Source organism: Piliocolobus tephrosceles, chromosome 16 (genome assembly GCF_002776525.5).
Source record: "Piliocolobus tephrosceles isolate RC106 chromosome 16, ASM277652v3, whole genome shotgun sequence".
Taxonomy (NCBI): domain Eukaryota; kingdom Metazoa; phylum Chordata; class Mammalia; order Primates; family Cercopithecidae; genus Piliocolobus; species Piliocolobus tephrosceles.
This window is the reverse complement of record NC_045449.1, coordinates 45,350,265-45,367,307: the sequence shown is the minus strand read 5'-3', so window position 1 is coordinate 45,367,307 and position 17,043 is coordinate 45,350,265. Positions and strand designations below refer to the sequence as shown.

At 47.1% G+C, this 17,043-nt stretch overlaps 1 protein-coding gene across 1 annotated transcript in view; it reads left to right on the top strand.

The window, feature by feature from the left end:
- B4GALNT2 (beta-1,4-N-acetyl-galactosaminyltransferase 2) overlaps positions 1-17,043 on the top strand; it is a 37,415-nt gene that overhangs the window by 16,911 nt on the left and 3,461 nt on the right. Inside the window, exons 6-10 of the mRNA XM_026457539.1 lie at positions 4,236-4,342; positions 7,014-7,051; positions 9,789-9,969; positions 11,286-11,372; positions 14,984-15,171. Coding sequence (XP_026313324.1) covers positions 4,236-4,342; positions 7,014-7,051; positions 9,789-9,969; positions 11,286-11,372; positions 14,984-15,171 — 601 coding nt within the window. The remainder of the gene's footprint in view (positions 1-4,235; positions 4,343-7,013; positions 7,052-9,788; positions 9,970-11,285; positions 11,373-14,983; positions 15,172-17,043) is intronic.

Below are 17,043 nucleotides of genomic sequence, written 5' to 3'. Positions count from 1 at the left end.
CTTTCTTTCTTTCTCCTTCCTTCCTTCCTTCCTTCCTTCCTTCCTTCCTTCCTTCCTTCCTTCCTTCTCTCTCTCTCTTTCTTTCTTTCTTTCTTTCTTTCTTTCTTTCTTTCTTTCTTTCTTTCTTTCTTTCTTTCTCTCTTTCTTTCTTTCTTGACAAGGTCTGGCTCTGCTGCCCAGGCTGCAGTGCAGTGGTGCAATCTCGGCTCACTGCAACCTCCACCTTCTGGGCTCAAGCAATCCTCCCACCTTAGCCTCCCAAGTAGCTGGGACTACAGGTGCATGCTGCCATGCCCGACTAATTTTTGTATTTTTTGTAGATATGGGATTTTGCCATGTTGCCCAGGCTTGTCTTAAACTCCTGAGCTCAAGCAATCCACCCACCTCAGCCTCCCAAAGTGCTGGGAATACAGGCCTGAGCCACAGTGTCTGGCCAGAAAAAGTCCATTTTAACCCACTCCCCTGACTACTACCACTGCCATTCTCATCCCTTTCTTAAATGATAGGTTCCCTTGTAAATCCAGGTATGTATTATTCCACACTATTTTTATCTGTTTTTTTTTTTTCCTTTTTGTGGAGAACGGGGTCTCGCTCTATTACCCAGGCAGGTCTCGAACTCCTGGGCTCAAGCTATCCTCCCGCCTCTGCCTCCCTGAGAGCTGGGATTACAGGCGTGAGCCACCACGCCCGGCCACACTATTTTTAAATACTGTTATATACACGTATGTTATATATATATATGTGTGTGTGTGTGTATCCATATAAACATATACTGTTGGTTTTTTGTGTGTTTTAGTGTACTTGGTACCATAAAAACAAATCACTCTGAAAATTTTTTTTCATTCAATTGTATACATATATATATATTTCAGATTTTAAGTTTATTCAATGCAAAATAATCCTCTGGCTGGGTGCGGTGGCTCATGCCTGTAATTCTAGCACTTTGGGAGGCTGAGGCAGGCGGATCACTTGAGGTCAGAAACCCAGCCTGGCCAACACGGTGAAACCCCGTCTCTACTAAAAATACAAAAATTAGCCAAGCGTGGTGGTGGGTGCCTGTAATCCCAGCTACTCAGGAGGCTGAGGCAGGAGAATTGCTTGAACCTGGGAGGTGGAGGTGGCAGTGAGCCAAGATCGTGCCACTGCACTCTAGCCTGGGTGACAGAGTGAGACCCTGTCTCAAAAAAAGCTAAAAACAAAACAAAAATCCTCTCCAATTTTACTGAGGTGGCTGACCACGTCCACGACTAAATCTGCCTCTTACTGGAATTTGGTTGTTGATGCAGCCTCAACCTCGGCTCTCTTGTTGGCAGCAGGCTGTTGGCTTCCCCACTTGTGGGTCTTGCAGGTGGCTCACCCTCTAGACCTTTAGGCGGAGACCTGCCAGTCTCTGGCCAGCTATGGTGTAGGGTGGCAGGCACAATCTTGCGGGGCAGATGGAGGTCATCGTGGAGATACTGGATACCCTCGTTGGTAACGTACCCGTAGAAATGTCTCCAGGAAAACTGTTCCTGCACAAAGCCTCAGGACTTGAGAGACTGCATGACCTTCGTGACATGAAGCTTGGCCACCGTGACTCCCTCCTTTAAAAGGAGTTCATAGAGCCGGGCGTGGTGTCTCATGCCTGTAATCCCAGCACTTTGGGAGGCCGAGGCCGGCAGATCACGAGGTCAAGAGATCAAGACCATCCTGGCCAACATGGTGAAACCCTGAGTCTACTAAAAATACAAAAATTAGCTGGGCGTGGTGGCACTTGCCTGTAGTCCCAGCTACTCAGGAGGCTGAGGCAGGAGAATTGCTTGAACCCAGGCGGTGGAGGTTGCAATGAGCTGAAATGGCACCACTGCATTCCAGCCTGGCGACAAAGCGAGACCCTGTCTCAAAAACAAAAAAACAAAAAATCAAAAAGGAGTTCATAAACGGCATTCCTGTTCTTCTTAAGCATCAACATCTCGGCGGCTGCAGAGTCCGGGGCCAGAACTGGAAAGGAGTATGAAATGTTTTTAAGAGCTATGTATATATCTAGTTCATCCCTCTTAATTGCAATATAGCTATGAATATGAATATGCTGCATTTTACTAAGCCATTTCCCTATTGAAAGGTAGATTGTTGAAAAACCTTCATTTTTACATTTACATTATTTACAATAAAATTACATTATATTTACATTATTTTGTTTTTCATTAAGACATGTATAAGGGCCAGGCGCTGTGGCTCACGCCTGTAATTCCAATACTTTGGGAGGCCGAGGTGGGTGGATCACTTGAGGCCAGGAGTTCGAGACCAGCCTAGCCAACATGGTAAAACCCCATCTCTACAAAAAATACAAAAATTAGCCGGGCATGGTGGTGTGTGCCTGTAATCCGAGCTACTCAGGACAATGAGGCAGGAAAATTGCTTGAACCTGGGAGGTGGAGTTTGCAGTGTGCTGAGATCACACCACTGCACTCCAGCCTGGGTGACAGAGTGAGTGAGACTTCATCTCAGAGAAAAGAAAAATACATGTATAAGGATGTTCATTTCAAACAGTGCTGAAATGAACATTTGTGTGCTTGTCCTATTGTTCACACATGCAAGCATTTCTCCTTTCACCTAGCCTCTTACTTGCTAGATCCCAGGTTATGCCTTTTTTATTTTTGATAGATATTGCCTAATTTCCCTCAAGAGGGCTTGTGTGAACTCACACTTTCATGAAGAGTGGGTGTCACACCTTACGTACACCTAACACTTGCTATCATCAAAATTTCAAACTTTAATGAGAAAGGTATTCCATGTTCTTTTTTTAAATTCATGTTTCCCTGATTGAAGCTGAGCATGTTTCATATGTTCATTGCCATTTGTATTTCCTCTTCTGTTAATTGCCTGTTTATGTTCTTTACCATTTAAAATTTTTATCTTTTTCATATTCCCGTAAGTATTCACTATGATGGTCTAATCTTTTTTTCAAGGTAATTAAATGATCTCCTGGTTAAACTGGGTCCCGAAGGCTAACATTTCAACCATTATACCTTAGTCCCTCAAAAAACTAGTCTTGCTGGATTGTGCTTTGTGCTTGCTTTTGACTAAAGATCGTTATCAGCCAGGCGTGGTGGCTCACATTTGTAATCTGTAAAAATAGTTACTCTGTTTGCTCTAAAAATATTGTGACGACAATTACTCCCATATACACTTTCTTGTGATTTAGTTTATTTTTTATTTCAGTGGTAGGAGAAGTTCCACTTCCCTTCAGGAACTGGTCTACTTCTTCCTTTGGACAGTAAGGACCATGTAATGGTTGTCAATCGCTTTTTATCCTGGTTCCCACGAAGTTCAGATGTGACTTTGGTATTTAGCTGCTGCAGCTGGGTGGGTCTCTACCATCTGATAATTTTATTTCTTCTTTTATGCAGGTCATGGTTTTTTTTTTTTTTTAAATGCGCTTTGTTAGCCAGGCATGGTGGCTTTCTCCTATAGTCCTGGCTTCTCTGAAGGCTGAGGCAGGAGGATCGCTTGAGCCCAGGGGTTGGAGACCAGTCTGGGCAACATAGTGAGACTCTATCTCTACAAAAAATTTTTAAATATTAGCCAGGCTTGGTGGAATGTACCTGTAGTCCTGGCTATGAAAAGGCTGAGATGGGAGGACTGCCTGCGCCAGGGAGGTCAAGACTGCTGTGAGCTGTGATTGTGCCACTGTACTCCAGCCCAGGCGACAAAGTGAAACCCTGTCTCAAAAACAAAAATGAGGCCGGGCGCAGTGGCTCACGCCTGTAATCCCAGCACTTTGGGAGGCCAAGGCAGGTGGATCACTTGAGATCAGGAGTTCAAGACTAGCCTGGCCAGCATGGTGAAACCCTGTCTCTACTAAAAATACAAAAAAAATTAGCCAGGCGTGGTGGTGCATTCCTATAATCCCAGCTACTCAGGAGGCTGAGGCAGGAGAATCGCTTGAACATGGGAGGCGGGGGTTGCATGAGCCGAGATAGTGCCACTGTACTCCAGCCTCGGTGACAGAGCGAGACTCCCTCTCAAAAAAAAAAAAAAAAATGCTTTGTTATAAACTACCTCAGTACCTTTGTGGAGGCCAGAAGAGGGGAGGAAATAAGGATGGTGGGGTGAGAATGGAGGGAGACAGGGACAACCCAATTTTGATTTCTCCACATTGTCAGAGCAAGGCTCTGTGCACAGGCACCACTTTGAGAACACACCAGGGACCAGCATCAGGGCAGCTGCTGATGTTTCTGTTCTCCTTCCTGCAGAGAAGGGCTGCCCCGCCCACTGCCCCTGCTGGCCCAGCCCAATCTCCCCTTCGGGTACCCAGTCCACGGAGTGGAGGTGATGCCCCTGCATACAGTTCCCATCCCAGGTAAGTACATCCACATCCCGAGAGGCCCCAGACGACATTCTCACTCTTCTTAGGCAAAAGGAGGGAGAGGTTGGGTGCAGTGGCTCATGCCTGTAATCCCAGCATTTTGGGAGGCCAAGGCAGGAGTTCAAGGCTGCAGTGAGCTATCATCTTGCCAGTACACTCCAGCCTGGGTGACAGAGCGAGATCCCGCTGTCTCTTAAAACAACAACAAAAAAGGGGCCGAGTGCTGTGACTCGTGCCTGCCTATAATCCTAGCACTTTGGGAGGCTGAGGTGGGTGGGCTGCTTGAGCTCAGGAGTTCGAGACCAGCCTGGGCAATATGGCAAAACCCTGTCTCTATAAAAAATAGAAAAATTAGCTGGGTGTGGCGGTGGGTACCTGTAGTCCCAGCTACTTGTGGGGTTGAAGCAGAAGGCTTGCTTGAACTTGGGAGGTCGAGGCTGCAGTGAGCAGAGATTGTGCCGCTGCACTTCAGCCTGGGTGACAAAGTGAGACACTGTCTCAAAAATAAATAAATAAATAAATAAAAACAAAAGTATGGAGCAGGCATTCATTGGTACCTGCTGTGTACTCAGCACAAGGCAAGAAGCTTGATGTGATTTTTTTTTTTTTTTTTTTTTTTTCTGATGGAGTCTTGCTCCATCTCTCAGGCTACAGTGCAGTAGCATGATCTCCGGTCACTGCAACCTCCACCACCCGGGTTCAAATGATCCTCCTGCCTCAGCCTCCCAAGTAGCTGAGATCACAGGCATCTGCCACCATGCCTGGCTAATTTTTTGTATTTTTAGTAGAGATGGGTTTTCACCATGTTGACCAGGCTGGTCTCGAATTCCTGACCTCAGGTGATCTGCTCACCTAGGCCTCCCAAAGTGCTGGGATTACAGGCATGAGCCACCGAGCCTGGCCGGGAGTGCATTGTGAAAAGAATATTTCTGTTGGTTAAAACTGCCCTCCACGATGGATTTTTACACACCCCTCTAGTTCAGCATCACACCCCTCATCAGAGTAAAGTGGAATATTATCAGAGGGACCAGAAGGATGAGCCTGCAGGCACAGATGTCCCCTTCCAGTGCAGAGATGTTAGATTCTGTGGGTCTGTCCAGTGAAGTCTTCTTCTGCTTGTGGGCTCTTGGCATCTTGAGGCAAATAGCTCCCCGAAACCCGCAAGCTCCAGAAAAGACCTCCAAGTAAGGTCTGGGTGTGGTGACACCTGGGGATCTGACATACTTCATGGACCCAGGCTAGCTCTCTCCAGGTCCAGCCCTGAGGAGCATGACAGATATCTGAAATTCACAAACCACACCTCAAACAGGTGAGATGAGAATGAATGCCCGAGACAGAGGCCGATGCGGGATATCAACAGATAGCACGCCCCACACAGAAGGAAGGGCAGGGTCCCAGACAGGGGACAAAGGGGACAGGGAAGCAGAGGTGAGAATTTGGTAAGTTATCAAGGCCACATAGAGAGGATGTATTTGAATTCAAATTTGAATTAGTCCCACTATGAGAACAGAGATAGATTCTAAAGTAAATGCATTGGAGTCAAGCACTAGTGTTCTTGAATAGCCATCTTAAAAATTGTTTTTCATTTTGGATGATTCATTTCTTATTGTGGTAAAATATATACAACGAGCTGGGCACAGTGGCTCATGCCTGTAATCCCAGCACTTTGGGAGGCTGAGGCTGGTGGATCACTGGAGGTCAGGAGTTTGAGACCAGCCTGGCCAACATGGTGAAACCCCATCTCTATTAAAAATACAAAAATTAGTCGAGTGTGGTGGCTCACACCTATAGTCCCAGCTACTCGGGAGGCTGAGGCAGGAGAATCACTTGAACTCGGGAGGCAGAGGTTACAGTGAGTTGAGATCGCACCACTGCACTCCAGCCTGGGTGACAGAGTGAGACTCTGTCTTAAAAAAAAAAAAAAAAATATATATATATATATATATACGTATATATGTTATATAGAAGTATATCTATTTTATATAGAAACATATATAGCATATATAAAATGTATATGTTATATAGAAGTATATATATTTTATATAGAAACATATATTACATTAGTACTATATATAAACATATATAATATATTATATTAACATTATTTACAATACATAATATATAAACATAAAATTAACAATTTTAACCATTTTAAAGTGTATACTTCAGTGACACGAAGTATATTCATGTTGTTGTGCAACCATCAGTCACCACCAGGACTTTTCCATCATCCCCAACTGAAACTCTCTTCTCTAACTGAATTCCCCACGGTCCCTCTCCTCCGCCCCTGGCAACCACCATTCTGCTTTCTGTCTCTATGGGTTTGGCTACTCCAGGTGCCTTATACAAGATGATTCATTATTCATCCACCAGTTCCTCCCTTTCAGTAACACAGATTCCCAGAAGGAACGGAATTAATTCACAGCCTCCAAAGCTGAGGATGGGCACCAGAGGTTTTAGAATCGTTGGGGTTTGAGAAAGACCATGAAACAACACCCAACAGAGGCCTGGGGAGAGGAGCACATGTCAGCAAACACTCTGGGTGGGAAGTGACACTTGAAGGAGCCCTCAAGGATGTGCAGGAGTCCACGAGGTTGGCAAGAGCAGCGGGGAGATGCGGTGTCCCTCACGAGCCGTTTTCTTTCCTTTTCCCCGTGTCCTCCAGGTCTCCAGTTTGAAGGACCCGATGCTCCCATCTATAAGGTGAGTCCTCCTCCCAGCCCCTCTTTGCACTTGGTGTCCTGTCCTCATTCCCTCAACTGCCGCTGCTCTCAGCCTTTGATGAAGCCCCTGTCCAGATTTAAGGTCAGACATGAGCCCAAGGAGGGAGGGGAAGGAAGGGTGTGTAGAAAACGTGACTTCTAGCCTTGGGAGTGGCTGGAGTTCCAAAGAGGATTTCTCAGACCACACTGAGGAATGGGATCCGTTGGCTGCTCCTGCTTCTGGTGTGAGAGGAAGCGGCCACCACAGCCATGGGCTCCGGCACTACGTGGCCTCTGTCAGGGTTAAGGCTGGCAGGACAGACGGTGCTTGTGCCCTGCCTTCCTTTCCCCACTTTACGCAGCTCCACATTAAGGTCTTATGGTGCTATATCTGGTCAGTGGATGCAAATCGTGTCCAGAACCCTAACCAAGAGGAGTCTGGGAAGCGTGGTTTTAGTTTTCCCACCTTTACATGTTAGTCAGAGGTTGGAATGGGTGATGAGGGAGCAGATAGGCAAGGCCTCTGCCACCCGTCACCATTGGGTTCTTGTTTCTCTATGTTGTCTTCTTTTTTTGAGACAGGGTCTCACTCTGTCACCCAGGCTGGAGTGCAGTGGCACAATCATGACTCACTGCAGACTTGACCTCCTGGGCTCAGGCAATCCTGCCACATCAGCCTGTGAGTAGCTGGGACAACAGGCACGCACCAACAAAGCTGGTTAATTTTTTTTTTTTTTTTTTTTTGAGACAGAGTCTCCCTCTGTCACCCAGCCTGGAGTGCAGTGGTGTGATCTCTGCTCACTGCAACCTCCACCTCCTGAGTTCAATTGATTCTCCTGCCTCAGTCTCCCAAGTAGCTGGGACTACAGGTGTGCACCACCACACCCAGCTAATTTTTTGTATTTTTGGTAGAGACAGGGTTTCACCACGTTGGCCAGGCTGGTCTTGAACTCCTGATCTCAAGTGATCCATCTTGCCCTCCCAAAGTGCTGGGATTACAGGCATGAGCCACTGTGCCTGGCCCCTGGTTACTTACTTTTTATTTTTAGTAGAGATGTGGCCTCGCCATGTTGCCCAGGCTGGTTTTGAACTCCTGCGCTCAAATGATCCTCCCACCTCGGTCTCCCAAAGCACTGGGATTACAGGCGTGAGCCATCATGCCTGGCTATATTGTCTTCTTCGTAGTCCTGCTCTGGACCTGAATTCCCTGCTGCATGTAGTTCCGTGTTTACCATCTCTCTTCCACACTGGAATATAAGCTTCATGAAGGCATTTACTGCTGTTTTCCCAGTGCCTGTAACTCGGTATTTATTTATTTATTTATTTATTTTTGAGATGAAGTCTCACTCTTGTCCCCCAGGCTGGAGTGCAATGGCACAATCTCGGCTCACTGCAACCTCTGCCTCCCAGGTTTAAGTGATTCTCCTGCCTCAGCCTCCCGAGTAGCTGGGATTAGAGGCGCCTGCCAGCACGCCTGGCTTATTTTTGTATTTTTAGTAGAGACAGGGTTTCACCATGTTGGCCAGGCGGGCCTTGAACTCCTGACCTCAGGTGATCCATCCGCCTCAGCCTCCCAAAGTGCTGGGATTACAGGCGTGAGCCACCGCACCCGGCCTGTAACTCGGTTTTTAGAAAGTGTCTGTCGACTGACTAGTGTCAACAGTGTTGGGAGTGACACTGTCCAATTTCCTTTAATAGATAACTGTGATGACTCACAGAAGACAAGAGAGTGGCTGTGGGGGTAGCAATGAGGTGGAGAGGAGTAAGCCAGTTCTAGTTGCATTTTGGAGGCAGAGCTGAGAGGACTTGCCGCCGGATGGGCTGTCTGTGTGGAAAAAAGGGCAGAGCAAGGAGGACTTCCCTTGGGGCCTGGAATAGCTGAGTGGATGGAGGCGCCATCCGCAAGGCAGAGGGAACGGAGGTGAGGGTGGGAGGAAATGGGTTTACAGAGGAAACTCAGTAGTTCCATTTTGAAGACAACAGGTTTGAGTTGCTTGTGAAATGTTCCAGCAGTTGGATCTCAGAAAGGTGAGCTGGGACCTACTACAATGTGACCCCATCTGCAAAAGAATGGGTTTTAAAGCCATGGGAACAGATGTAATCTAGCAGGAAGGTGTGGAGTGAGAAGGGAAAAAAGTCTAGGATTGGAGTTTGAGACCAGCCTGGCAAACATGGCCAAAGCCCGTCTCTACTAAAAATACAAAAACAAATTAGCCAGGTGTGGTGGCTCATGCCTGTAACCCCAGCTACTTGGGAGGCTGGGGCAGGAGAATTGCTTGAACCTGGGAGGCGGAGGTTGCAGTGAGCTGAGATTGTGCCACTGCACTACAGCCTGGGTGACAGAGCAAGACTCCATCTCAAAAAAAAAAAAGGATCCAGAATCTAGATCATGTTCTGAAAAACTCCATTTGGAGATAGAGAGAGGAGGAGGATTTGTCAAAGAGAGGTCAAAAAAGGCCGTGGGTCTTTTTTGTCACGAAGAATGGAACCCTGCAAGCTGAGAGGTGGGAACGTTTCCAGAAATTCCTTGGGGCCCTAGGACTTGGAGGTTTGGGGGCAGGGGCACTAGCACAGTGACTCCCTGCAGAGCCAGCCCTTCACTGTCAAGGGCACCCTGGTGCTTCTCCCCTCACCCTTATGTGCACTGCCCTGGCTCCCGGCCTGGGTATGTGTGTACCTTTCCAGAGAGATATTTTCCAATCTCTGCAGTGAGCATCATTCTACCTCACCCACCCTAGGTCACCCTGACAGCTTCTCTGGGGACACTGAACACCCTTGCTGATGTCCCAGACAGTGTGGTGCAGGGCAGAGGCCAGAAGCAGCTTACCATTTCTACCAGTGACCGGAAGCTGTTGAAGTTCATCCTTCAGCACGTGACATACACCAGCACCGGGTACCAGCACCAGAAGGTGGACATAGGTGAGAGCCTGTCCTTGGGGTACAAAATGCTTAGGGATCCAGAAGATCCCTCTGGGCCCTCTCAAAGTCGTCTTCCTTCAGGAAGCCTGCCTGTTTTTTGTGTGTTTTTTGTTTGTTTGAGACAGAGTCTCACTCTGCCACCTAGGCTGGAGTGCAGTGTTGTGATCTCTGCTCACTGCAACCTCCACCTCCCAGGTTCAAGCGATTCTCCTGCCTCAACCTCCCAAGTAGCTGGGATTACAGGCACCTGCCACAACACCTGGCTAAATTTTTGTATTTTGAATACAAAATACAAGAAGTTTCACCATCTTGGCCAGGCTGGTCTTGAACTCCTGACCTCATGATCTACCTGCCTCAGCCTCCCAAAGTGCTGGCATTACAGGCGTGAACTACTGCACCCAGCCTGCCTGCCTGCTTTTAAGATTCCTGCCCTCTTTCCTCTTTCTAACCCCAGACACATAACTTCATAATTACAGTACCCAGTACTCTCCCCACATTGCCATTGACCCCATAGAGCCACTTGAGGAGAGAACAAATCATGCTGTGCGCGTTGCACGTGGTGAGAACCATCCAGTTCTGCTCCCGGTCCTCTGCTGCTCTCAGAGCTGAAGATTTCCACTGCAGTAGAGGAGGGAGCCAGCCTGTGCCTCAGCATCTTGTCTTGGGCACTAATAGGAAAGAACTGGGAGAACTCCCCATTCCAAGGGCAGTGGCTTTGTCTCTCACCTCCTTCCCTCCCACCAAGAAGATCTAGGGAGAACAATCCCTGCCACTCTCAGGGCAGCCTGAGTTTCCTTCTGGATGAGTTAAAAGCACCCTTTTCTCTTTTGACCAGATACACAGGATGCATTCCCAGGACACCAACAGAAAAAAATGTAACGGTTACAGATGATATTCATGGCCACTAGCTAAAGAGTTAATTCTCCCCACCTTCAGATTTTCCAACATTCCTCTTCACAAGATTACCCTGTGAGGCAAAATAGGGTGGGTATTGTTATCTTGGTGTTGCAGACAGAGAAAAAAGTCAGATAGGAAATGGTAAAGTCAAACTTACCCTCTGGTTTCAAGCCCACTCCACCCTACCACATCCCCACAGGGGAAGAAATGTGAACTTAGGAGTCATTGAGCACGTTGCCCCAGGGACACAGCAAGGCGGAAGCCTGAATGCCAGATACTCTATGGGGTCCTTAATCTCATGCCAGCCAGGACTCTCCCCACCAAACCTGCACTCGCCTGTCATGGTGGCTTCCCGGGGTGGCATGGAGTTTGATCCAGACATGATACTGCCTGTGCCATGACCTTATTTCTCCCTCCAGTGAGTCTGGAGTCCCGGTCCTCAGTGGCCAAGTTTCCAGTGACCATCCGCCATCCTGTCATACCCAAGCTATACGACCCTGGACCAGGTAAGGCCCTTGTCTTTGGGGCTCTATAGTGGCACCCTGTGAAGCTATTGGTGAAATTCAGAGGGGATCACCTCTGAGACGGAGGATAATTGATCAAAATGACAGCTCTGATATGCTCCCTGACAAACTTCGTTTGGAGGAAAAAACCTCTAGGACACAATCCCCTAAAATTGCTCAATGATATTTAACTTATTTTGTGGTTGTGTGCTAGTTTTGGGAAAGAAAAGCCAATGAATTATAACATTTTAGTAAGTAATAATAATAAAAAGAGTGGTACTGAATCAAATTGGAAATCTAGATATAAACCCAGTACATGTTGGAATTTCACTGTGTGATCAAGACAACTTGTCTGGCCGGGCGCGGTGGCTCACGTCTGTAATCTCAACACTTTGGAAGGCCTAGGTGGGCGGATCACCTAAGGTCAGGAGTTCAAGACCAGCCTAGCATATGGTGAAACCCCATCTCTACTAAAAATACACAAATTAGCCGCGCGTGGTGGTGGGCGCCTGTAATCCCAGCTACTCGGGAGGCTGAGGCAGGAGAATCTCTTGAACCCAGGAGGTGGAGGTTTCAGTGAGCTGAGATTACACCACTGCACTCCAACCTGGGCAATAGAGCAAGACTCTGTCTCGAAAAAAAGAGAGAGAGAGAGACAGCTTGTCAAATTAAAGGAGGGCAAATGAACAAATTAAAAATGGGCTTTTCAAAAAATTATGTGAGATAATGGTGTAGCTATATGAAAGATAAAACGTCGAATCCAAGTGTGATGGTACCTGTAATCCAGCTCACACCTGTAATCTCAGCTACTCAGGAGGCAGAGATGGGAGGGTGGCTTGAGCCTGGGAAGTCGAAGCTGCAGTGAGCCACGATCACCACTATACTCCAGCCTGTGCAACAACGCAAGACCCTGTCTCAAAAAAATTAACAATTGAAAAATAACTTTTAAATTAGAAGCAAAACTTGAATCTATGCCACAGTTCATACCAAGATAAATTCCAATTGATCAGATATCTAAATACGTTTTAAAGTACTAGAAAAAAACTTGTAGTTTAAAAGTTAGCCAGGTGTGGTGGCGTGCACCTGTAATCCCAGCTATTGGGGGTGCTAAGGCAGGAGAATCGTTTGAACCCTGGAGGCAGAGGTTGCAGGGAGCCGAGATCCTGCCATTGCATTCTAGCCTGGGCGACAGGGCAAGACTCCATCTCAAAAAAAAAAAAAAAAATTGTAGTTTAAAAAGCAATCTTAGGGTATAAGGCATGACACAAAACTCAGAGACCATAAAGAAAAAATTAAAAATATAAAATATATAAAATTTTATATATTAAAATTAGCAAATTTTAATAAGTAAAGTCAAATAACAAAGGACAAATTGGGAAAAAAATCTTTAATTCACGCTACAGACAAAGGTCTAATTTTACTTAAGGGCATCTATGGTCTGGGCGCGGTGGCTCACGCCTGTAATCCCAACACTTTTGGAGGCCGAGACTGGCAGATCACGAGGTCAGGAGATTGAGACCACCTGGCTAACACGGTGAAACCCCGTGTCTACTAAAAATACAAAAAATTAGCCAGGCATGTTGGCAGGTGCCTGTAGTCCCAGCTACTAGGGAGACTGAAGCAGGAGAATAGCGTGAACCCGGGAGGCGGAGCTTGCAGTGAGCTGAGATCACGCCACTGCACTCCAGCCTGGGGGACAGAGTGAGACCCTGTCTCAAAAAAAAAAAAAAAAAAAAAAAAAAGTATCTATGAATCAATAAGAAAAGAACACCCAATAATGGGAAAATGTGCAGTTCAGAAAAAATTAAATTCAGCAACACTTTTAGCCATTAAAATGGCCCACTCTCACACTGAGAAAAGTGCATATGAAAACTACTTTCACATCAAAAAGGTTTTGGACAGGGCTGGAAAAACAGCATATCAATTGCTGTTAGGAATGCAAATTGGCACCTCTCTGGAGGCAATTCGGCAATACCTATCAACATTTTAAATGTGTTTAAATGTTTAAATATCCTTTAGGCCGGCAATTCCATTTCTATAAATTATCCTACAGATATTAATATCTGTGTGAAATGACATTTGTTTGAGGTTATTCATTGCAGCACTGTTTGCAATGACAAAAAACAGAATGGGCGGGGTGCGGTGGTTCACACCAGTAATCCCAGCATTTTGGGAGGCCAAGGTGAGCAGATCACTTAAGGTCAGGAGTTCAGGATCAGCCTGGCCAACATGGTGAAAAGCCGTCTCTACTAAAAATCCAAAAAATCCAAAATCGGGCATGGTGGTACATGTCTGTATTCCCTGCTACTTGGGGGGCTGAAGCAGGAGAATCGCTTGAACCTGGGAGGCAGAGTTTGCATTGAGCTGAGATCACGCCACTGCTGAGATCACTCTAGTCTGGGTGACAGAGCCAGAACCTGTCTAAAAAAAAGGGGCAAGAGGGTGGCACAGGGGGAGGGTTCTGGAACAACTGCTGTCCAAATGACTTCTGATTTTTGTCATTCTGGGAAAGTGGCTCTGTGTACTCACCCACAAACAGGTAGGGTTGTGGCTTCCAGCATGCATGAACTCCAGCTGGCCCCATGCCATGCAGACATGGGAACTGCACGGTCAGATGCCAGTTCTCCGTTTAGTGGCTGAATCCCAAACACACCTGCAGCTCCAGTTGTGACATCATGGGGTCTTTTCCGTAGGAAAGCTGTCCGCTCTCCAGTCTCTTATACGTCACATGCCTTAAGATAGACAATTCGGTCCAGGCCTTGCAATCTCCAAGTAAACCTATTTCTAACCATGTCTTCCTGAGGATAGAGATCAGGTAAGCTTTTCTCTAGGAGTTGCAGATGATGGTAGAAGCAAGTCTCAAGATTTGTAGATGTTTTCTCCTCTTCCTGGGCTCCATGACCCTCCATATTGAACCCTTAGATGGGCAAAGCTCTCTGCATTTCAACTTCTAATATTAAGACAAAGACCAGGAGCAGTGGTTCATGCCTGTAATCCCAGCACTTTAGGAGGCCGAGGCAGGCACATCACCTGAGGTCAGGAGTTTGAGACCAGGAGACCAGGAGTTGAGACCATCCTGGCCAACATAGTGGAACCCCATCTCTACTAAAAATACAAAATTAGCCAGGTGTGCTGGCACATGCCTATAATCCTAGCTACTTGGGAGGCTGAGGCAAAAGAATCACTTGAACCTGGGAGGCAGAGGTTGCAGTGAGCCGAGATTGCACCATTGCATTCCAGCCTGGGCAACAGAAGTAAAACTCCGTCTCAAAAAATAAATAAATAAATAAATAAATAAATAAATAAATAAATAGCAGAACACAAGCGAAGTGCTAACAGGCAGGAGGTATAAAATGAAGCATTCAGACAGACAGTTGGGAAATGACATAGTGGAGCCAACAGAACCAGGAAGTGCAACAAACTGGGTATGTTGTAAATGTCTTTATTTTCTAATGCAACTAACAAACTCTTATTAAGCACCTCCTGGGTACAAGAGGCATGAGACCCACAGACACTGACAGGTTATGGCAGAAATAAGCCATCGGATCAAAGCAGGAAAAGACAGTGAAGCTTCCTACAGGACAGAGCTCTGACACCCACTGTTTTCTGTCCAGAGAGGAAGCTCAGAAACCTGGTTACCATTGCCACCAAGACTTTTCTCCGCCCCCACAAGCTCATGATCATGCTCCGGAGTATTCGAGAGTATTACCCAGACTTGACCGTGATAGTGGCTGACGACAGCAAGAAGCCCCTGGAAATTAAAGACAACCATGTGGAGTATTACACTATGCCCTTTGGGAAGGTATGTCCCTCTCAGATTGGGGGCACTGCATTCCAGGACAAGAGGGCCCCAGGGTCAGGTTCTACCCTGGATGGGGCCGCTTCCTCAAGGGTCTTCCCAAGAAATCAGGGTCCAGGAGTAGGAGTGGGTGAGGGCTGTCCTCTGAGTCCCCTTGCTGATTCAAAGAGAAATTGGTCAGCTTCACTTTTCCGCATTCATGAGGTAGTTATTCCACCTTTCCTCATTTTTTTTTCTTTCCTTTTTTATTTTTTTTTGAGATGGAGTCTTGCTCTGTTGCTCAGGCTGGAGTGCAATAGCATGATCTCAGCTCACTGCAACCTCCACCTCCTGAATTCAAGTGATTCTCCTGCCTCAGCCTCCCTAGTAGGTGGGACTACGAGCGTGCACCACCACACCTGGCTTTTTTTTGTATTTTTAGTAGAGACGGGGTTTCACCATGTTGGGCAGGCTGGTCTCAAACTCCTGACCTTAGGTGATCTGCCTTTCTTGGTTTCCCAAAGTGCTGGGATTACAGATGTGAGCCACCGCACCCAGTCTCTCATTTCTATTTTTTTATTTTTCATTTTTTTGAGATGGAGTCTTGCTCTGCCACGTAGGCTGGAGTGCAGTGGTGCAATCATGGTGATCATGGCAGCCTCAACCTTAAAGTTTCAAGTGATTTTCTCACCTCTGCCTCCCTAGTAGCTGGGACTACAGGCATGCACCATGATGCCAGGCTAATTTTTAAAATTTTTTGTAGAGATGGGGCCTCACAGGCCAGGCGCGGTGGCTCAAGCCTGTAATCCCAGCACTTTGGGAGGCCTAGACGGGCGGATCATGAGGCCAGGAGATGGAGACCATCCTGGCTAACACGGTGAAACCCTGTCTCTACTAAAAAATACAAAAAAACTAGCCGGGCGAGGTGGTGGGTGCCTGTAGTCCCAGCTACTCCGGAGGCTGAGGCAGAAGAATAGCGTGAACCCGGGAGGCGGAGCTTGCAGTGCGCTGAGATTCAGCCACTGCACTCCAGCCTGGGCGACAGAGCGAGACTCCATCTCAAAAAAAAAAAAAAAAAAAAGAGATGGGGTCTCACTGTATTGGCCAGGTTGGTCTCGAACTCCTGGGCTCAAGTGATCCTTCCACCTAGGCTTCCCAAAGTGCTGGGATTACAGGCACGAGCTATTGTACTCTGCTCCCATCTTTCCTCATTTCTGATGTGGAAATGGATTGGGGTCTTTATAAGTGACTTGAGGTCTCTGACATCCCAAAGATTCCTGACATGTAGAGAAATCTCTCATCTCCATGATTCTACCAAAGCTAGGGTCTTGACCTCTCTCTCCTCTTTCTCTCTCTCCCTCTTTCTCCTTGACTCTCCCTCGCCACTCTCTCATTCTCTCTCCTTCTCCCTCCCTTCTTCCCCCCCCCCCTCCCCCCCCCACCCCCTCCCCCCCCCCCCCCCCTCTCCCTGTCTCATTTCCTTCCTCCCTCTCTCTCCCCCTTCCTTCCTCCAAGGACAAAGAAGGACATGAATATGATACATACCAGACGTCCCTCAAACTTGACATCTTACAGGAGACAAAAGGAGAGCCATAGAAACTGTCATGCGAAAAGGGACTTCAGCCAATTCATATAGGCCATAGAGCCAAAGAGAGACCTTCTAGCCTTTCTTTGTCTCCGTCTTTGACCCACATAGTCGCTGTCCCTTCCAGACTTTCTCTGAGACATGGACTTCCTTCAACCCTGTGGTTCTCAGCCTTGGCTTTACATTGGATTCGCTCGCACCAATTCTAACGGAATGTGTCTGCAGTGCATGCAGCCTGGCCGTTGGGAAGTTAGAAAGCCCCCCCCAGGTGATTCTAATATGTAATATGGGCAACCACTCCTTTAACCTCA